Source organism: Cygnus atratus, chromosome 1 (assembly GCF_013377495.2).
Source record: "Cygnus atratus isolate AKBS03 ecotype Queensland, Australia chromosome 1, CAtr_DNAZoo_HiC_assembly, whole genome shotgun sequence".
Classification (NCBI taxonomy): Eukaryota; Metazoa; Chordata; class Aves; order Anseriformes; family Anatidae; genus Cygnus; species Cygnus atratus.
This window is the reverse complement of record NC_066362.1, coordinates 179,866,245-179,887,584: the sequence shown is the minus strand read 5'-3', so window position 1 is coordinate 179,887,584 and position 21,340 is coordinate 179,866,245. Positions and strand designations below refer to the sequence as shown.

At 37.5% G+C, this 21,340-nt stretch overlaps 1 protein-coding gene across 5 annotated transcripts in view; it reads right to left on the bottom strand.

The window, feature by feature from the left end:
• FNDC3A (fibronectin type III domain containing 3A) overlaps positions 1-21,340 on the bottom strand; it is a 119,912-nt gene that overhangs the window by 17,836 nt on the left and 80,736 nt on the right. For all 5 annotated transcript variants that reach the window (XM_035553293.2, XM_035553294.2, XM_035553295.2 and 2 more), the window contains 10 exons: positions 16,734-16,891; positions 15,584-15,643; positions 13,731-13,869; positions 13,073-13,126; positions 12,331-12,455; positions 8,147-8,321; positions 7,380-7,466; positions 4,495-4,633; positions 2,855-2,923; positions 1,406-1,524 (listed from right to left, as the gene is read on the bottom strand). In XM_035553293.2, coding sequence (XP_035409186.1) covers positions 1,406-1,524; positions 2,855-2,923; positions 4,495-4,633; positions 7,380-7,466; positions 8,147-8,321; positions 12,331-12,455; positions 13,073-13,126; positions 13,731-13,869; positions 15,584-15,643; positions 16,734-16,891 — 1,125 coding nt within the window. The remainder of the gene's footprint in view (positions 1-1,405; positions 1,525-2,854; positions 2,924-4,494; positions 4,634-7,379; positions 7,467-8,146; positions 8,322-12,330; positions 12,456-13,072; positions 13,127-13,730; positions 13,870-15,583; positions 15,644-16,733; positions 16,892-21,340) is intronic.

Genomic DNA, 21,340 nt, shown 5'->3' with positions numbered 1-21,340 from the left:
ACAATAGGCAAAATTAACCTTTGCCTTTGTGTATTTCTACACATGAAAAGGGCTAAATTAAAAGAAAAAAGTTATGTATAAACTCAAACTTACTACAGAAGCCTGAAATATGAATTATTTAGGGTTAACTCATTTTCTTTTCCATTAAACTGTAGTTTAATGGTTTCTAAAACCTCACTCTAAGGGTTGTATACTTCTTCCTGTGCAAGAACCTGTCAGAAAGCAAAGTAGGCAGAAATGACGATCAAATGCCATAAAATACAATTAAGATTTCAACTTTTTCAATTACTTAGTAATATGTACTGTGCAAGTGTGCACAAAAGTACATAGCAACATGCAACAGATAGCATTGTCTGTTTTGGATACAGACAGAAATGAGTCAGACCTGATCACAGGTTATTATCTTCAGTGCGATACAGAACAAATATGCCTGTTTCTGGACTGAAGCTGATAAGCCTTACAGTTTACAACATGGATGCATCTCAGAGTCTCATCTCACAACTCCTGTGTATGTATGTTCCAGTAAGAGTAGACTGGAAAATCTGCTGCTTTTCAGTTCCTTTGAAATGTATTATTGCACTGAGCAACAGATGCTAGATAAAAAGCAGAATGTTTCTCAGGAGGCATATAACCACGGCAAGCTGCAGAAAAGGCTTCATTACAGCTTTATTTACTATTCTTCTGCTGAATTCTGACACCTTCAAAAAGCATTAGGACTTCCTGAAAGTTACCATCTCCTTGATACTCAAATAATACTTATTCTAAACTAATGTGGGGAAGGAGGTTGGCTCTCATTGAAAGTTTCCAAGGACAAATGTGCACTTGTGGCTAGGTAACTGAGAGGTATACTGCCTTCCTCCTTCCCCTGTACAAAAAAAAAAAAGCAAGCTGAGCTATGGCAAGAGGGAAAGCATCATAGCTGTGCCAGCACTGAAGGAATGTGGATTTTTTCTTAAGACTAGGCGGCTATGGACAAGGATATCTTTACAGGAGACTTCCATACGGATGAAGAACACATGAATTTCTTATAGTCTGACTAAGCTGCTTAGTTTACTACACTGATCATGTTAAAAACATTAAATTTACACTGCTGTCTTGAGTTAGGCCTTGAGAAAAGACATTTTTATCAACATGTTGCACAGGAAAAGACACAGAATCTGTTTCAGTAAATAAGAAAAATCACTTGAAGCAAAATATAGCATCAGAAAAGAATTTTCGTATTTATTTCTGTAAGAAGTAGGCAGAAATTTGAACCACTGCACATCAATACTGGGAGTTCTTTGAGGTTCTAAATGGCTATATTGCTAGGCCATTCTGTACAATTACTGCTCTAACAATATTTATTAACTGTTGGATCCGATTTTCGTAAAGAATTGCATTTAAGAAAAATGTTAGCTAATATTACCGTGCTCTGTCCTCCTTCCCCAATGCAATATACTCGTAAGCGATAGGAACAACCAGGATTTAATCGGTCACACAAATGTTCCCTAGCAGCTCCGCTGTATATCGTGTCCCACTTGTTTCCTGAAAGATAAGAGTAAACGTGCAATGAACCAACGTGTAATTTACCACACTTCAGTAGCAGCCACAGCAGGTATCCTAGCTTCACCAAGTGTGTGTTTGTCAGAAAAAATTAAAGGATTGCTTTGTGTTTCCTTGAAAAAGATCAAATTATTTCGCAGATGCTTTCCTATGCAAATTTGTGTAGATCTGCTAAGTAGAATCTCTTCCTTATTTGGTATTCACACTAAATATGAGATAGTTTACTTTTTATAAGGTTATTATTACTGGGCCAGCAAGCACATTTAAACAGCATAACCAAATAAAACTGTAAAGACAGAAAAGCAAAAATTCCCACAGAAAAGAAACTTTCAATTACATCCTGTCTATTCATTTTGCACATTGTCAGTACTGCTTACAATTGATAACGCTTGTTCTTGTATTTTGGAACGGCCCAGCACCATCTGGAACACTGATTTCATTCTTTGCTTTTCAGTTCAATTCCTAAATGAGAAATTCTTCAGCACTTTCTTTCTCTCAAAGAGATGAAGCTGGGAAGCTGGGGCCTTTATATCAAATCTCCAACAATTTAATACATCACAGAATTTAGAGGGCTACAAATGTAACTTAGTGCACAGCTCATTCTATCTGCATGAAAGGCTCAGGTAAGCTCATTTCAACAGTGACTTAATGTGGACATGCTGTAGGCAAACTAAGTATTGAAAAAAACATGAGTGATACCTTTGGCAGGACTACAGTTACAATTTGGGGACAATGCACTCTTAACCTGACACAGCAAGAGAGGTATGAACTTTCATTCTCAGACTGTGCTGCTGAGTACAAGTAAGGTTACTTAACAGGTCTAGATTTTCAAATAATTTAGCTGGATAGCTCTATGCCCAATTTAGATAATTTGTTAATTTCCCCTCTGTATGAAATGACAGAAAAGCAAGCAGCAGAAATGCTTATTCCAGCTCCAGCACTATTCTCATTTAGTAGCAGTAAATGGAACATTAATGTTTTATTCATCTCACACATCCAACAGAGCTAAGTAGCCCTTTCTTGCCCTTACGTATCTGGAACACATCACTTGACTTCCAAAACAGAACACACCTATGTGATAGGTTAAGCACAGAGCATCTCTTTTGCCACAGCTTTATGGTATCTTCTTTCTAACACAGAGAAACAGAATTTCCTGGATGTGGGTTTCAACATCCTTATTTTTTAAAATTACAGTTTCTTGCAATAACATTCCCCATCATAATACATATCTTACTCTTCCCACAATTTATAGCTGAGGTGTCCACACAAAAAAGATCACAGCTGAATGCCAACATATACTCCTAATACTTACCATTTAAGCCTTCAGACATCTCCACAACATATGTATTTATTGCTGCTCCTCCATTGTCTTTTGGCGGATCTATCAAAAATAACAATATTCCAACAAAACAAGGTAAATCAAATTGTTTTGTGGCTTTTGGGGAGAATTAGAAAAAGGTAACATTGACAGCCAACTGGAAACGAGTGCTCTTTTGGACAGTTAGCCATAGCATCCTGCATCCTAGTTCAGACAGCTGCAAATCATTCAAATCCTCCACTATCCAAAGCTGCCAGATCACAACCCTACGATAGTCTACAGATGATGTGTGATGAGGGAATCAGGCACCTGGGAAATGCCACAGCAAACGTTTCGGTTAGTCTGAAGGCAGCCTGATTATGGTTTCAAAAACACAGATCCTAATGGCCCTGCAATTTGGACTGCAGATAGGAAAGTTCTATACTGAACACTTAATCTTGTAAATTTTTAGTTTAGCAGTAGAAATTGATTTCACTGTCCTCCTTGGTACGATATTGAAGGACAAGACAGGAAACTATAGAACTATCTTTGACACATAATTCTACAACTCTTTCTCAGAGCTGACTTAGAGAAGAGCAAAATGAAAATAATGTGGAAAAACAACATTTTTGACAAATATAAAGGCAGCTTTACATTTAAACACAGAAGAGCACTGCTGCATAATGTGTGTGCTTGATGAAATGTTGTTGGCTCTTAGACAAGTGTTACATATCACATCACACCTGCCAAATAAAATGAGACTTGTTATACGGCACACTGCACTTTTTTGGATGGCAGGTAGCAGTCAACTTACCCCAAATGAAAAGCATTTCTTTTCACATAATTATCACTCATGAAAAAAAAAGGAATATTATAGTTCATAATAATTACTGTTACAAGTTCTATATATAAATAAGTATTTTAGACAGCTTTCTATTTACAAATCAGATTATTTATAATACTTCATACATTATATGTTATCCATAATGGAACAAATTTCACACCTGAAATTTTCACCCTGATATAGCAAAGCACTCTGGAAAGATGCAAGACTGAATTTGCTGTGTACTATTCTACAAGTAGCTTTCATATTATTACTGTGAAAGAACACGATATTAAAACACACTATTATACAGAACTAGCTAAGAAGTTTAATTATTGTGACAATAAGTAAAACCTTCACCCATGTGGTTTACTGCTTCTCCTTCTCCTATTTCACAGCATAAGGGTAAAAAAACCCATAAGCTTAAGGAAGTTTCTCAAGATCCCTAATGAATAAAAGTATTTATCCATCAAAAGTAAACACGTTGAAGAGAGAAGTTAAACTTGGACCTTTTCGTTTGAAAAAAAAATAAAATAAAATTCATGGCATCTGCTTTTTGTGCCAGAGTAACATTAACTTCTTAGTACACAAATTAACACTGCAATTTTTTAACAACTGTAGTCCTCTTCTGTAACAGTCCCTATTACAATTCATGTATTATTCTTCCCACATAATTACACTATTACACTGCCACCCTAGGTATTTTGGATCAGCATTTTTCCATGATGGCTCAGCTGACTGAAGTATATTGAAGTAAAATCTGGCCTTTTACATATGAACATAAATAAAAAACAGAGGACTAACTCTAAAAAGAGCTGGACAATGTTCTTACCCCAGACTATTTTAAAACTCTGTGCATGAATTTTTCCTTTCACTGACGGTTTTGAAGGTACCCCAGGCTTGTCTGGGCAAGTAGCATAGTCTACTGTCTCACTTGGACTGCTTTTCCCTTCTGAATTATAGGCAATGACCTGTAAATACATAAAAATTATAATAAACACGGAACAAATGTAATGGCTAGTGGTATGCTGTTCAGTGTAACAGTAAGAGCAAATTAATTTATATGTATATGTACACAAATAGCTAGACAATAAACCACCAGGAGAAATAAATCTATTATGCACCTTCATTTTATAGTTTTTGGTAGTCTCATAGTGAGTCAATGCTGAAATTAAAAACACCTGTGAATTGCAAGAAAAAAATACATTATTAAAAAAACCAAAAAACTAAACTAATAATTGTGAAGCTGGAAGAAAAAAAATTAAATAACCTTTGATATCCTCCACATTTCAAATGTTGGTACATAAAGTTAGGCTTCTACTTAGGGCACATAAGACCAGCCTGACTGTAAAAGGTAATCAGGACACACAGCCCTCTGTGACACTAATGGAATCTGTGGGTGCTCAATATAGCACAAAACACTTCATTCCAAAGTGAAGGACTTGAGAACCCTTTTTTTTTTTTTTTTTTTTAAACAGCCCAACATACTCAGAAACTAGCTATGTTTAAGAACTACTCCTTTTTATTGTGCTGGACCTTTGGATCCTGGTGAGAGCAGCAGCAAAGGCAAATTGTTTCATGGGTTGCATCAGCAAGAATTTAGCCAGTACAAGGAGGGGTGTGATTTTGCCACTTTACTCAGGACTTTTCAGGCTAAACCTGCAACGCTGTGCCTAGTTTTGGTCCTCCCTGTTTGAGATGTTGAGAAACTGGAAAGAGCACAGAAGAGGGGCAAGCATGATGATTACAGGGTTGGAGAACCTGATGTAGGAGGAAAAGGCTGAAGAATTTGGGTTTACTTCGCCTAGAAAATAGAAGTTTCAGTGTGGGGGATCTAATCACAGCCCAATATTTAAAAGGTAATTAAAGAAAATATGAAAATACTCATTTTGCAAGGATATATGATGACAGGACAAAAGACCATGGGCACAAGTGTGTCAGGGAAAATTCCATCTCAATATAAGAAAATAAATTAACCACCACGAGAACAGGCTGTCCAGCAAAGCAGTGGAATTCCCCTTGCTGGAAATACTGAAGTCTCAGCTCAACAGGGCTAGTATAGGGTTGAACAGCCAGATCTAAGGCTCTGCTCTCTAGACAAATTTGGTCCAGGTGATCTCCAAAAGTCCCTTCCAACATAGACTTTTTTCTGTGACTCTAGGGAAACAAATTGCTGCTATTCTTTACATTGTAGTTGCGCAGTTAATTTATTGTGCATCCCCATTTGTTACAAGCAAAAACCTAAGCAACCTAAAAATTATTTTTACTTTTATTTTTATTTAAAAATTGAACAGAATCCAAATGGTAGGAGTAATGTCAGTAGAGTTTGAGAAGAGGAAATGTGAGCTAACATGCTTCTCAGACATTCTCCTGATATGGTTTACAAGATTAACAATCATCTCTGGTTGTTTTTGTGCCCTTACAAATGAAGTTACAAAGGCAGTTGGCATTTACGTATTATAATAAGGTTTCCAATGGTTACAAAGTTTCTTTCAAAAGCCTTAAGGAATATTACTACTAATTAAGTCTTTCTCCTGTATAATAAAAATTAAAGACCTGATTAACACAGTATTTGTTTCTCCTTTATGCCCTATGAATGAGTGAACAGAGACTTCTGTTTACAGTTTTGTTAAGAAAAATATAGTATAAACATTCATATTTTATTTTAATGACAAACTTCGGATGCTAAAGTTAACTGAGCATTTACCAGTGATGTATATTATTAACACGTAGGATTACTTCCAAAGGAAAACTATCATCAAGTCCTGCAAGAGCAAGTTCCAAAGTATCTAGCTGATTTTTATTTGCAATACATATGTAGCCATAACAGTCCTAGCTTGGTGCCGTCCTGAGCATACACTGCATGTTTCAAATTACGTAAGTTATCAATAAAATCCAAATACTCTAAGATTAACGCCTATTGGAACTTTTTCTGCTTCTGAAAAAAAACAGTCATTCAGAAGTGCAAAATATTTGTTATCCTTTCAAAAGGAGTACGTGTATGTTTTAGTGTTAACTCAAAACAAACCAACCCCTGATCTGCTACCTTTCGTACTGCAAAGAGACACTGTTCTTAAGCAGCTCCCAATTCTTCCTTATGAAATAACATTTTAGGTGCATGCAAGACAACAGCTATAGACATATTTTTTCTTATAGACTAGAAATGAGATCATTCTGACTCTGCTTCATACTTGGGGACACACATTAGCTTTATTGCAAAAGCCATGCTACCGTTAAAGAGTGACTGGATCCTCAGCTAGTAAGTTCAGACCCTCAAGATGTATAAGAATGGGTTCAGCACCACTGTAATATGACTTTTTTTTTTAAACTAACTTGGGTTCAGTGCTATGCTAACACTGATAAACTTTTTTTGATCAAAGTTGCTCTTTATCCCAACACTTTGAGACGTGTTTAGTGTCTATATGCAACAAAAAAGCCAAATAAAAAAACAACTGTTAATAACAGCAACTTATGTTAATTACACATTTCAAGATAGCTGCAACTGTTACGCCCTTTCAGAGGTCCCTACTCCTTCTACAGAGATGACTTAGGAAGCAGGCTTTGAACTCTTAGCTTTAAGAGATTGAAATTTTAAGAGAGACTGGCATCAAATTTGGTTTTCCTTTAAATAAGTCAGTAAATCAAATTTCAAGGTACTCTGGTACAAACAACCACCGACCAACCAACCCCCCAAAACAACTACGTGAAAAATCTTACCCTAAATTTGTATTTTGTACTGCGCCTCAAATTCTTCACCGTGTAGGTAAGATCTTCACCATCGTATTTTGGCTTGAAACCATATCCCTGCAAAATTAAACAGGATTACTTAAAACATTGTATTTGTCAACTACATTCTGTAACATCATTCAATATAAATAAATTACTGTGTTTCAGACTATAATTGTTATGGCTCTCTGACAAAGTAATTAAATGTAACTTCATTGTGTAAACACAGGATATTTTATTTCTACCATGTGAATCCGCAAGGAAGCCAAGTATAAAAATAAGGTGGTGGTGATGAGGGCGAGTGAGGAAATGAATTAACCATTCTCCAGTTCTGAAGAGGAGAAAAAACAGCAAAGAAAAATATATAGTGCCATGAGATATTATACCTAACACTTTGAAGGGGTAAAACAAAGGTGCTTATGCTGAAATAACATCTAGGGGGGCCACACTTCATGATGCAATTACTTTGATCCACTCTTGTGAGGCTTAAGTTCACATGCAGAGTCACAAGTTAAAAGTAGTCTAGACATCTTTGCAGGATTAGAGCTTAATCATACCAATAACTATTACCGTTGCAATAGAAAGGAGAAAGTTATGTGCCTTGGTCACTGCAATGACAAGTCTTTAGTTTTGTTTCAGAAAATACAGTTCCTTGTAGAATATTCTAGCAAAAGTAATCACTGTTACACTTAAGTACAACAACGTATCAAACACATTATAGTCTCTTTTCTTATTGAGAGTAGGTATTCCAAACTTACTGAGTTCTCATCCTCCATCTCTAGTATATATGAGATTCCTTCATCTGATGGTGTTCCTGAGGGTTTTGTCCACTGTAGGGATAACCAAGTAACTCCAGCATTAATCAGCAAAGGACTTGCTGGTGTGGTTGGGGCAGTGCCTGAGGTATGATACAGGACTTCTTCACTAAAACCACTGTACGTAAAAACAAACAGTATGTAAACTAACCAGACACAATAATTGACATCTAGAAAAACATCATTCTTACTAAACACAGCTATGACAATTTCTTGAGTATGTGCACAACTGGAAATTCCAAGCAGATGTCTTAACTTGCCCACGAATCTGTCAGTTATAAGCCATTTGAACAAGGTTAACATTCATAATTGAAAGATTCCTGTGTAGGACATAATTACAATGTTTTGCTAATTACATTTGTTTTGATTTTTCATATTAAGTCATTATTCTAAATCAGTAGAGCTCTATGTGCAGCAATATACTCATACCTATTCAAAATCAAAACATGAAGATGTGAAAGTGTATGTGGGAAGATTCCAAAATACACTTTGCTTCCCAGGCAGCAATCTATGCAAATTATTGTGTGCTTCAGGTATGCTCTGAAGTACCAGTTTCTATAGTGATTCAGAAAATAACAGAATAATAGTCTTATTCAATATTAAGTTAATTCAATATTAAGTTATTAAGTTACTTTAAGAGTTGGCAATACGAAAGTCCTATCACAGAACAAATGCAGTAGACTGTACACCGGTCTCTGAACTTTCAACCTTATCTGATGACTCTTAGATAAGCCTCCAAGTGACAAACCTTCTGTAACAAGTTACAGAAAAAGATCTACTGAGAAACAGAGGGATGCAAAAGTCAGTAAATGGGTACAACGCACAGATGGTGTGACATGTATCCATCTAGACTCTAAAAAAACATTCTCAGCTGGCATTTATTTAGAAATTTGCTGTTTCTACCTCAGATCTGAAGAAACGCAGGCTTGAGAGCTTGTCTAATTTTTTTTTAAACTGTATGAAACTAATGTCAAAGATGCAACTTTAATCTAAAAGCTAGACATCATCTAAGTGAGCACCAGGAAGTCTTGAAAACAAAAATCCTCAAGTGTCTTGAACAACAGAACCAGTCAAATATCTTGCGTGTCCAAATCTGACTTCCCTGAAAAATTGCAGTGTGAAGATACCCTGACATCCGTTTCTCTCTTACCCATTTCTCCTGTGAAGCAGGAAATGGAAAAGCGCAAAGCAAAAGAAAACTTAGAATTTGGGGGGAATAATACTTCTTCTTCTTGCCAAAAGTCACAAGCGAGAAAATCTCTGAAATTAAGATGGTACGGTACATATGCTGTACATACTTAAAAAAAAGTTCCAGCGTTACAGTTAGGCTAAGAAAGCATGAAGAGAAGCTAGACATACTAAACCTGTCTCTACTCACAACCAACTATTAAAGCAGTCAACTCACATGCAGATGCAAGGGAAGGGGGTGGGGGGAAGAACACCTTGAAAAGCCTTAATCTCTTTACTTGATAGAATTACTCCAGAACACATTGAAATCAACTAAAAGAGCTCCAGTAATTCTCAAATTTGAACCTCTCTTAACATTTCACTTAGGATACTATAATCTACTATAATACAACAATACTATACCTTTTAAATAGATTTTATTTTTTGTTTGTATTTTTATTTTAGATTTGTTTAGCCACAATTTCATGTTTGGTTAGAACCAAATTTAAAAATATGAGCAACTCAAAGAGAGAATATCCATTCTTGCTGGTAAAATCATTTAGAGAAAATTCAGTCTGCAGATACATAAGGTTCTCAACATATTTCATAAGGAATAAATTGTCACCCTATCCTAGTATATATTATTTCAAGAGACTTAAGTAATACCATAAAGCCAACATAATGCATTGTTATAAGGCTATGAAATACAGATTTAAAAATCTATTCAGCTCAATTAGTTTAAAAAGGGTACTTAACTGGTGACTGTCTTCCACCAGCTTACACCACAGAGGTGCGTAATATGTGCGGATACTCCTAGAGGGTACATTTACACTCAGAAGTAACCAGGGAACAGGAAGAGAACTTGAACACTGGACCCTGCTTAACTGTCAGCTCACTCCCTGTCTGCTTTTGTCAACAGTTCCAATTACATCTCATCAAGACAAGTCCAGGAGTAACTCAGAGAACGGTTCATTCCAGAAATATCTTCCAGAAGGCAGCAACATAAGAAAGACTGCGTTGGAGCACTCTGAAAGTCAGCCTAGCCCACTACAGTGTCCTCAGCCAGTGACCCAAAGCAGGAGCCTAAGGGAAGACACAGAGAACAGGTACTACATGCAACACATTCCCTGGGTGCTCTCCAAAGCCTCCCAACACGTCTCAGAGACCTCCTGAGCCAGCTGTAGTTTTCATGTACTTAGCCTGCAGAAGACTTCCTCTATCCAGCATGAATTACATCCTCAGGTCTGGATCCCTATTTTTAAACTGTCCTTCAACACTGTCGAGGCAGGCATTGTTCCCTCAAACACTCCTTTGTGCCAACTGAAGGACAGACAACACGCATTTCATGCTATAAAAACACCACTCCAGTGAGCCGCAGCACAGTGCTCAAAATATCTCAAACACAAACAAGCGCAAAATAGCAATTTCATGCTCGTGGCTAGAGAAGCCTTGATTTTATGCCACATAGGACCTAAACGTCCAAGTGCTACTACATAGTGTGGACACAGGCAGTCTACTCAAGAGGTATTGAGCCCTAGCAGTGAGAATATTAGCCAGCTTTCTTGCTTCATCCAAAGACCAAGAAGCATTCCCAAGAGATAATGTATCCAGTGGGGTAAGCCCAACCTGAGAAACTATTCCTTTTGTCCTGGTTTTTGAGTTCTTATATCTTCTACTGATGACAGATGCCATTCATTCACAACATACAAACAAAGTTTGGTGCTTTATAACTCCTGAAAAATAGCACTTCTAAACTTCTAAAAATAATGACCACATATCCTAAGCATTTATAAGAAGCTCTAGAAGCTCAAAAAAAATCAATGGTACTGTAATGTCATATTTTGTCCATTTCCCATGGTAACATCAGACTAGTAGACACCTCAGGTAAAGGGACATATATAGAAAATGGGACATGGCAGAGAGCACAATGTAGATACACCTACAGGATGCAGAGTGGGTTCTGCTGGGCTTACCTCCTGCTCCAGCAGAGTTACCACCATCTCTTTATACTGTCATTACTACAACTCTAAATTTAAGGAGGGCTGATCAAGCTCTGGTAAACTGCTAAACCAGCTTCAAGAACTACCTTACATCTGGCACCATGTCAGACCTCACTGGCACCCAGAGCAGCAGACAGCATGGTAAAAGTTACCCTCTGGCCAAACAACATCAGCACACCCGCAGCATTTAACAAACCATTCAATTCTGGCCCACTGGCAGGGTTGCTTCTCTTTCAGCATGACCCTCAGCATTTTAGCAGAAGTGCTTATTACATCAGACACAAAAGCCACAATTCTATTGAACCTGTGAGTCTGTGCAACGTAGCGCTTCACCAAAAATTCCATTACAAGTCAGAGCAGAAGGAAGCAAGCACAAGGTAGCAACCTTCAGTGGAGGTCAGCACGAGGCTACAAATACAAAGGCTGAAGCTAAAAAACCAGCACAGCCTGAGCTGATTTCACGTGAGAGCAGCTGGGCTGCCTGTGCCATGCTCGCGCTCCCCCTTTAGGTACAAAGGGGCACCGTGTACACAGGTCAGAGCAGGCTGTTTGGGAAATTAGGCTAAGTCTGGCAGAAGCAGCTGTGCTATCTGCAGGTGACAGCTGCTCATAAGAGGGGCTGAGATATGTAGCATTTATATGCTAAGTATGTACACATGTAGTGGCTGTAGCCATAATAATGCTTGAACAAAACTGATTGTGCCAGGACTCATTGAACAGCTGAGGTTAGAAAGGATCTCTGGAGGTCCCCTTGTCCAGCCTCCCTCGCTGAAGCAGGGTCAAGTGATTCGCAACGCAAATATAATCTGCAATATGAATAATCCAATCACATGCGGTAAATTAACTATGTAAATGGACAGAAGTCTTATTTCTTTAAATGCCATCATATGCTTTTCCTAAGCAAGCACACATATGCATGCAAATGCATTCCATAGTTATGAATACAACAGTAATATTTACCTCATCCCCATGTCATTTTTGGCTGCTAGCCTAAAGGTGTACCCCATTGCTGGTGATAGTTTAGTAATTCTATACTGCTTCTGTTGGCCATAATAACACTGGCAAAACTCTCCATTTCCTTTTCCCTAAAAAGGAATAAATTAATCACATTATTCACCCTATTAAATATGTGCCCATCAATTAAAGTAACACACAAATGTGAAGCAAACTCATTTTTGAAGTGTAATATAACTCAAGAAACCTTCCCGTAGTGAGGTTTTACATAAAACGTACATGTATTGAATTAGAGGCTTTTAAAATTCCTTTCCATTTTCCCATCTCCAAAGGGCTAGAAAGAAAAAACAGTACAGTTTCTACAGTTCTGCCATCTCTCTCTTGGAATAGCTGTCTGGCTAGGACTGGAACACATTTATGGGAACATTGCTGGCGCACCCCTATTATACAAAATAAAGGCTGTTATAGGACAATGATCTTATCTCATTGCTCTTGAGAGAAGTATTGGTGAAAAAGCCACTGTTAAGGGTGGCAGAATCAGGTAACTAAGAAATATTTGATACAATAAACACCCTAATAAAAAATTAGGGCGATAATCATGTTTTCACACTTGCTTTCAGAAATTATGTATTTGTCACATACCTCTCTCTATACAAGTCAAAATTTTGATACAACTCGATGTGCATTGTCACATACAACTACTTTTGAAAACCACAAAATGAAAAATAGAATAGAATAACTTGCTTACTTCATCCCATTCTAAAAGGTAACTGTGGATTTTAGAACCATTATCGCATGATGCCTGCAACAAGAAAAAAGGGAAATTAGAGCTCTAACTAGACACAAGATCACTCAAGGAAAGACGCATGCATGGATCAAATCATGACAAGACCAGTGGATGGCAAATGATGCTGCCCTTATATGACTGTTTCACTTGCCAAGACAGTACTATTTCTGTTTCTATCTAGTGAATGCTTCTATTTTTTTTTTTCATTTAGACCTTGAGAAAGTATTCTGGCAGCAATGTAAAATACTACAGATATTTTCTAAGCACTTAGATTGCACGTCTGTTCAAATCTCAGTCTTTCCAGACCACTTAATTTGCTTTGCACAAATAAGCCTATGTTCAATAAGAGAGAAAGAAATTGCTTCTACAGTACAGGAGGGGACCAGAACTCAAACCAGTGTCTCTGTTCAAGTTCATTAACTTTATTTACAAAGGCTCCTGGCTTTTCTGGGAATCTTTTTCTCTTCGCTGAAGTCCACATTTAATCCAATATACATACTTCAGTCACGGAAGTGTGGTTGAAACTACTGTTTGACAAAACTTCTGTTTCAATGAACTGGCATTTATTCACAAATCTGAAACTGCTAAAGAGCTTTAAAGATTTTTAAGTAATTCTTACCTTCCACTGCAGAGTAAGAGAATTTTTGGTCCGATTAGTTATCCTGGGCAGATTTGGAGTATCAGGCTCACAACTCATTGTGGTAAAACTCTCTGCTTCTGAAGGACTCCCCCTTACACAATTGCATTCCACTTGGACTCTAGAACGGAAAACAGTCAGTAACATTTTGCTTCAAAATCTATATATGCAATTTCCAAAGAAAACCGAGTATTTAGAATTAAGTTACTGCCTTGCTATCTCTTTATTAATATATTACTGTTACAAATACATAGCTGGTGAAAGATTCTTGGTCAACGAAAGCAATGCAAAAGTAGAGTCCTTTACTTTGGATGTACATCATTACCATCAGTCAGCTTTATTCTCACAATTACATTTGAAATACGTCCATTCTTTGCTGTGCTTTGGTTGGGAAATAATGATAACATCTTGCAGGCTCATTATTTGTTGTAGATGTGTAAGTTGATAACACAAATAATTCTTCTGCAAGTGCTTTCTTGAGAAATGCACAATGAAGCTGTTAATGTATTTTCTGAGAATCTTTTGCATTCCTTCAAGAGCTTGCTGAGTCTGTTCACCCTGTTCACCTTTTAGAAAGGCTGTGCACTAGCTCTCCGTGTACTTCAGAAGAATGAATTGTTTCTTCTCTCTCAAAGAGAAATGGTTTGCTTTTCTCTTAGCTTTTCTCCAAAACAAAATAAAAGATTATTTTCTGGCCTCCTCTGCCCTCCTCCCAGCTGTGTAGCCATACCTCCCTCTTAGGTGAACCCATATATTACTTTCTTCTTACTTAGTTTCTTCTGATTTACCTGTTCCTTTGAAAGAGAGAAAAAAACAAACCACAGAACACCCTTTTCTCTGATCGCTGGTTGCAGAAGGCCTTATATACTGGTTGCATGAACAGTCATAGGAAAACTGGCATTGTAGATTCCATGAACAGGGATAGCAAAATATTTGAACAGTGCTGCATACAGTTGTTTGTCCTTGCATATAGTTGCAAATACATAATTTGTCAGTTTTATCTTCGGAATTTAGCCTTTCTTGTCTTCCTTTTGGGCAATAGTTAGACTGGCAGAATTCTGTTTAATTCCTAGCTCAGGAAGAGCTTATATGGCTAAGTCATCTACTCACATGCTTCCTCTAAAAAGACCAGAAATAAGTAAAAAAGAATCTGAACATAGCCTGGTAGAAAACAACTTATACATGGCAAAAAGACCTAGGCTCTGACCTCTATGCTCCACACATTTTCAACTTAAAACATCATTGGGTAAAGTTCATAAACACTACTTAAAATAAGAACAAAATCACAGGGAAACACTTGCATATGAAAGAGTTTCAAGTCAATTCAACTCTTTCAAGAGTCTTCAAGCTTGAACAGTGGAATTAAACTGAGCTTGGGACATATTTAACAATATATAGGGGGGTCAGATTCACTGGTCTGCTGGAGCAAAGTGAAAGCAGTGTGAAGTGGCCAGTAGAAAGTTCTTGTGCAAGGCACCTCCTTCTTCTATTTGTGAGAAAATGGCATAAGGGAAGCATCATCTGTGCCTGGCTCAAAGAAAAGAAAATGGTCACTGTGTTGGCATGTAAAGTAAAGACCAAGTAAACAAGCAAAGACCACAGAAGTTGGGTGAGGCAGCAACAATCTCTTATGTTTTCCAAAATGGATTGTGTGGTCAAATAAGCCAACAACATTGACTTGAGAATGGCAATATTTCAACTATCATTGTGACTTAAAGGAGGATGTCAAGGGGTAAAGACAGTTTCTGAAGAATTCTGCAATCAAATATATAGACAGAATGAAACTTCGAAAACACTCCCAGTAAATTTAGTGAACAGAAAAGGAAGATACTCACTTTGCATGGTAGTCAGTTGCTGGCCTGAGATCATTTACAGTAACTTTGTTTTCTTCTCCACTGGAAAGAGATATGATTTTGTTAAAGAGATTGTTTCAGAATCACATATGCTAAAATGCAGATGCTTTTATCTTTGAATTTTATGGGCTTCCCTCATTTGGTTTCTGTTGTTTCGCCTCTTTTGTTTTTACAGAAAAATTATCTTCTTTACTCTGTAACAACAGCCGCACATATTGGAGAACATGCATGTGTATGCATGTACATGATTTCAAAAAAAAAGTACTGAATTACTGGATCCTGTAGAAGCATGAATATTTATAAGTCTTCAGCCTTGTAAAAATGATTATCTAAAACTGTAAACGGCTGCATATACCTACTTTTTAGAGCCTAGTAAGCAGAAAAGACACCTAAGTGACACCTATTACTCTGGTGTTAGTGAATCAGCTTATATTAGAAAAGCTCTTTTCCTCTAGCTCTAGGACAGGGATATCCAACTTGTGATTCATGAACTGCTCCTAAGAAATCCATGGAAGGAGACTAACAAATGCTAGCTAAACACTAGAAGATTTATATTTATTAGAGAGCTCTATAATTTTAATGGTAAATTTTACTGTTAAATGTAAAATACTGCTAAAGTAGCAAAAGAAAATGGTTAAAAACCATTGTGTTAGGAATTAAACAGTTTGAAAGTTTAGCTTGTTTTGATGCTACTCAAGTTGTGTTCTGTGGAAATCTGTTTCATATTGTACCACTGCCTCTTGCCAAGAGCATTTCCAGAGAAGGGAAGAATACCCTTACTGGGAGGAGCAGCATGTGCTGAAGTAAATAAATACATGCACAGTTTGTATTTGTTGCTACTTGTACACATCTTACTTCGTGAGAACCTATAATTTCTAGTGCAGCTGACTGAAGTACAGCTAAGTGGTATTAAAGCATACTTCCACAAACATCTAAACATATTCTAACTGTTGGTATAGACCTCAGTAATAAAACAGAACCATTTCTACTGAAAAAGTAACCTGTTTCAGAAAGAGAAGTTGCACAAAATTGCTAATTATTTCAATCTCCAAACACTGGGCAGATTTTTATGAGATTTTTAGCCACGCAATTAACTGCAACACTGAATAAATAAAAGAAAATGAACACCTACATATATACAGTTTTGTATTTTCCATCTTTTCCAGTATTTGAAATCATCACTTCGTAAGTATAAACCTCTGGTATGTTATTCTTGTCAGTGTCTTCTCCGACATCGCTGGATGGAGGTGACCACATAAGCAGTGCTGTTCTTGCCTGAATGTCTGATACCTGTAGAAATGTAACTTTTGAGACTTGTGCCCATTTAAATGCAAATAAAAACATTGCTTTGCCACATAGGGCCAAATAAAGGAGAAGAAAATCACACACCATTAACAGCTCAGAGTATTTATACTGATATATGATCTACTCATTAGTTTTCACAGATGAAATCAAGTTGGAAATGAACATCATGAGAAAGCTGCTATCCTAGGGCACAGGGCTGACTGCAAAGAAACTTCTAAGCAACGAATGCCACCTAGTGGGCTAGAGAGGTTAGGCACTGGAACAGGCTGCCTAGAGAAGTGCCAGTCACCATCCCTGCAGGTATTTAAGAGGTGCTGAGGAACACGGTTTAGTGGTGGACTTGGTATCTTCAGGTGGTGGTCGAACTTGATGACCTTATGGGTCCCTTCCAACCTAAATTATTTCATAATCTATGAAACATGAGATGATGGCAAGCATATATTGTGAAATCGGTTATTTCACTTAATGATAAGATTTCAGGTGGTTGTTTTTTTTGTTGTTGTTGCTTAAATATTTTGACATGACCAGCACTGTGATTTTATTACCTTCATGCTGACTCAGTTTTCATATGACATATATAAAAGCTCAAGAATTTCTCCAAAATGCTGGGCGTTACTGTAACAGGTAAACTCAACAACTTTCTCATTAGATTAGAATTTCTTTGGTCAACTACCCCAGCAAATATTTATTGATCATGATATGAATAGGGATAATCTTGTACTCTGTTAGTAAAGGGAATACTAGAATGTATCTCATAATGTGCACTGAGTTTGGGTGCTCACACAGAAGGCAGGCTCACTAAATGCATATATCTATTTCAACTTCCCAAAGAATTCCTGTGGCAATGCCTGCACAGCCCGCCCTTTGCAGAAAGGCCTGCATCAGAACAGTTGATGTGATAGAAAGGGGTACACAGGTTGTAGGGAACACCACAGTTACCTGCTGTAGTTAGCAGGTTGTAGGGAACACCACTGTTACACAGACATGCAATTAGGGTCACCCCATACTCCTGGAAGAACACATGCTGCAAGGGGCTGGTGAATGCTCTTAATTCTATAGGTGACTGCATGGGTATGTGCATGAGATTACAATTTCTTAGGATTTTTTACTGAAGGATGATGCTTAGAAATTTGTGGGTGTTTATTAATATTGCACATCTACTGTTGTGGTTTGTAAGTTGTGCCTACCTAATATTTCCAATCATTTCAAAAGAATTGACAACACATTATATGAAATGACTAGTTTCACAGTATCACTGTCATATATAGATTTAAAAAAATTTTTTTTTGAGTAATTGCTTTTGGAAATCTATTACTAGAGCATGAGAATCAAAATGCTATTTTCACAACTGGTGTTCTTAACCTGACTGGGTCAACTTCAGGAATGAAGCAGAGGAAATGGCTTATTGGTAACAATTTTCTTCCTAATGTCCAGGCATTATCTTTCATTTTACCAGTTAAGCCTACTTGCCCTAGCCACCGTGGATTTGAACACGAGATCTCCCCTTTTCAGCAATTGTTTCTTATGTATTTGAAGACTTATCATTTGTGTCTCCCCTCACTGGCCTAAATCTCTGATCATTTTCACTCTCCTCCTTGATTACCTCCTCCTGCTCCCTTATCATCAGTGCTTTGTCCAGAACAGTACGTAACACTTCATCTGATGCTTTACTAATGCCAAACTGTCTTAAACACTTCATATTACATTTCTCTTCAAACACCTCAGTATATCTATCTTCTTTTACAGAGGACAAGTCAAAACGGTTGGTATAAATGAGAGCTGGCATTACATCTTATTGGAACATTAAAACATTAGAGGTTTCAGCTGTTCACTACAGAGAGAACAGCAAGGGTGGAACATCAAAGACAACACTGCAGAGTAACAGACAACTGACAGAACTTTGAATAGTAAAATTAAACCTGGAGCTGAGTGGAAATCTGTTATATAGCAACAAAAGTCAACAGAGAACAGGATGAAATGTTCTTTAAGTCTCTGGCTGGAAGAAGAATTATCTTTAGTTATTCCCCCAGGACAATGTTTGCTGGTGAACTCATGTAAGCAAGAACTTCCATAAGATTTCTGACATAATAGATGACAACTGTTAATATTGTTTCATTGTGTTAGAGTTACTGTGTTATGTACCCAGCTAAAAATCAGTGACTATGTAGGTTGTTCTGGTTGTTTTACTCTGTGTAAACAGAGTATGTGACTAAACAATATTACGAAGATCTGAAGCTTTGCTGTGGCCAATTTGTCAAAGCTTAAAAAGCAACAGATAATGTAATTCAACATGCAGAAATGCAAAGTGAAAAGTATTTGCAGAAGCTGGGAATTAAGGACATCCTAAAGGTGCATGGAAAGCTGCAGTGTAATAAAAAAAGCTATAAAAAAATTCTAAATGACACACAAAAAGAGCTAACAGGATTAAAGACAAAAGATATTAAAAAAAGTATGAGGAAAACTCCAAGTCAGGCACTGCTCTACTACTTCTGGATGTAGAAGTTCAAACTATAAAGCATAATGCAGGAAAGCAAGAAGCGTTTAGCAGTTATTTCTGCCCTGTATTTGCAATGCAGCAGAAATCTGTGTCCACTCTATGGAACACTGTAGCTGGACTAGAAAATTAACATCCTGCAGCAAAAGCTCTGGGTCCAGCAGATGGTGCCCAGTGAAACCAAATGGCCTACAACAAACCAGGTGGTCACGTTAAACCAGTGGTTCCCCTTCAGTGATACACACTTGTGTCAAACCAAGCAGTGGCAAGAAGCCAAGCCTAAACTAATAAGCATTGGGGAGTACTGGGGAGTGAACTTCTCATGGAACAAGTGTAAGAGGCACGTACCGGAGCACCTGAGAGAACATGCTCAAAGGCAGAGAAATGAAACACGAGGAGCAACACTTTGCCAGGGACAAATACTGGAAGTAATTTCCAGCCCTATCCAACACCTGAATCCCACTGAAGCTGCTATTTTCCTTCCTGCAACCCCAACGAATCAGGGTGGTGGAGTGTAAGGTCCCCTGAAATATAGCTTGTGTGTGAGGGGTCACTGATCAGACAAAAAGAGAAGCAGTAAGAGTAGGACTGAGCAACGAGTTTTTTTCCTCTGGACCATACAATTTTTGATGCTAAATATTTCTTATGTTCTGGAGCTTTTCAGCCAACTCATATAAGTGTATGAGTATTTTCAACCATTCAGTTGCTAAAAAAAATAAATCACTGTTGCAAGCACATACAACTGAATCTAACTTAAGTCCTTTACAACTCATTTACAAAACATTAGATACTGCTTTTCGGGTTCAACTTGTAGCCGGCAGAATGATTTTTAAAGACAAGACTAGGTCCAGATTATGTCATATATACTTTAGTCAAGAATATTAATAACGGACAAAAGCAAAGTATCAAAAGATTAGTAATGGCTAAAATGAAGATTTCCTATGAAAAAGAATTCCCTGTTGTGTATATCCGCTACGGCAGTCTTAGATTACATCAGCATATACAATTACTCCACCTTCAAGTTATGTATGCATGACAGTCATTACTAATTACTTTACTGAACAAGTAATCATTCTGTATTGTTGTTTATCCTTGGTGATCAATAATATCCCAATACTTGACTTTCTGAACAGCAGCCAGAGCTTTACTGAGGAAAGCAATCACTCAAGTTTCAGAAATTCCCATCAGTTCTCAAGTGCAAAACATTAGCATATTTTCAAATATCACTGTGATATGAGGAGGAAAAAATTATTTTTGAAGAACAAAGATTAAGACCAGAAGAATCCTCTGTTCTTAGGTGACCGATCCAAGACACCGAGGAGTGACTTTTTCAGAAAACTTGGCATTACTTATTACTTCGTATGCTTATTCAGCAGCTGCAATTGATTGTGGCTGCAGCTCTGAGCACTGCACTTCTTCAAAGCAGATTACACCACTTGACTCGGGCCCTAGGCACTGAGGAAATTAAGAGGTGGCATGTCTTCACTAGCAGTGCACCTTACAAAAATAATCTCCTTATTAACCACGTGCCATTTGGGTCAAAAAAAAAAAAAAAGGAGCAGTTTTAATATGTGCAAGCTGGATTGCATTCAGTGACATAAGGTACTTAACTGGTGAGTAAGCTGCATCATGTTCTAAAAGCCCTGAAGCATACACAACATGCATGAGCTACAAAACATGATGTACTCCCAAGGGCTTTACAATGCCATACAACCAGTCCTCAAACTCCGAGAACTCTGAGTCCCTATCCCTTCTTGTCATTAAATACCCAGCCTTCAACTCCATTCTTCACGTTGCTTTTTGCCTTTCCAGGTCCCCTTGTCTTCTCTTCTGCCTCCTTTGCTGTTTGGTTAACAGATGTGATGGCTGGTGCAGCAGACTGCTCGAATGCTGAGGACTCAACACAGTGCCACCTGAGAACCACTCCAATTTACACCTGG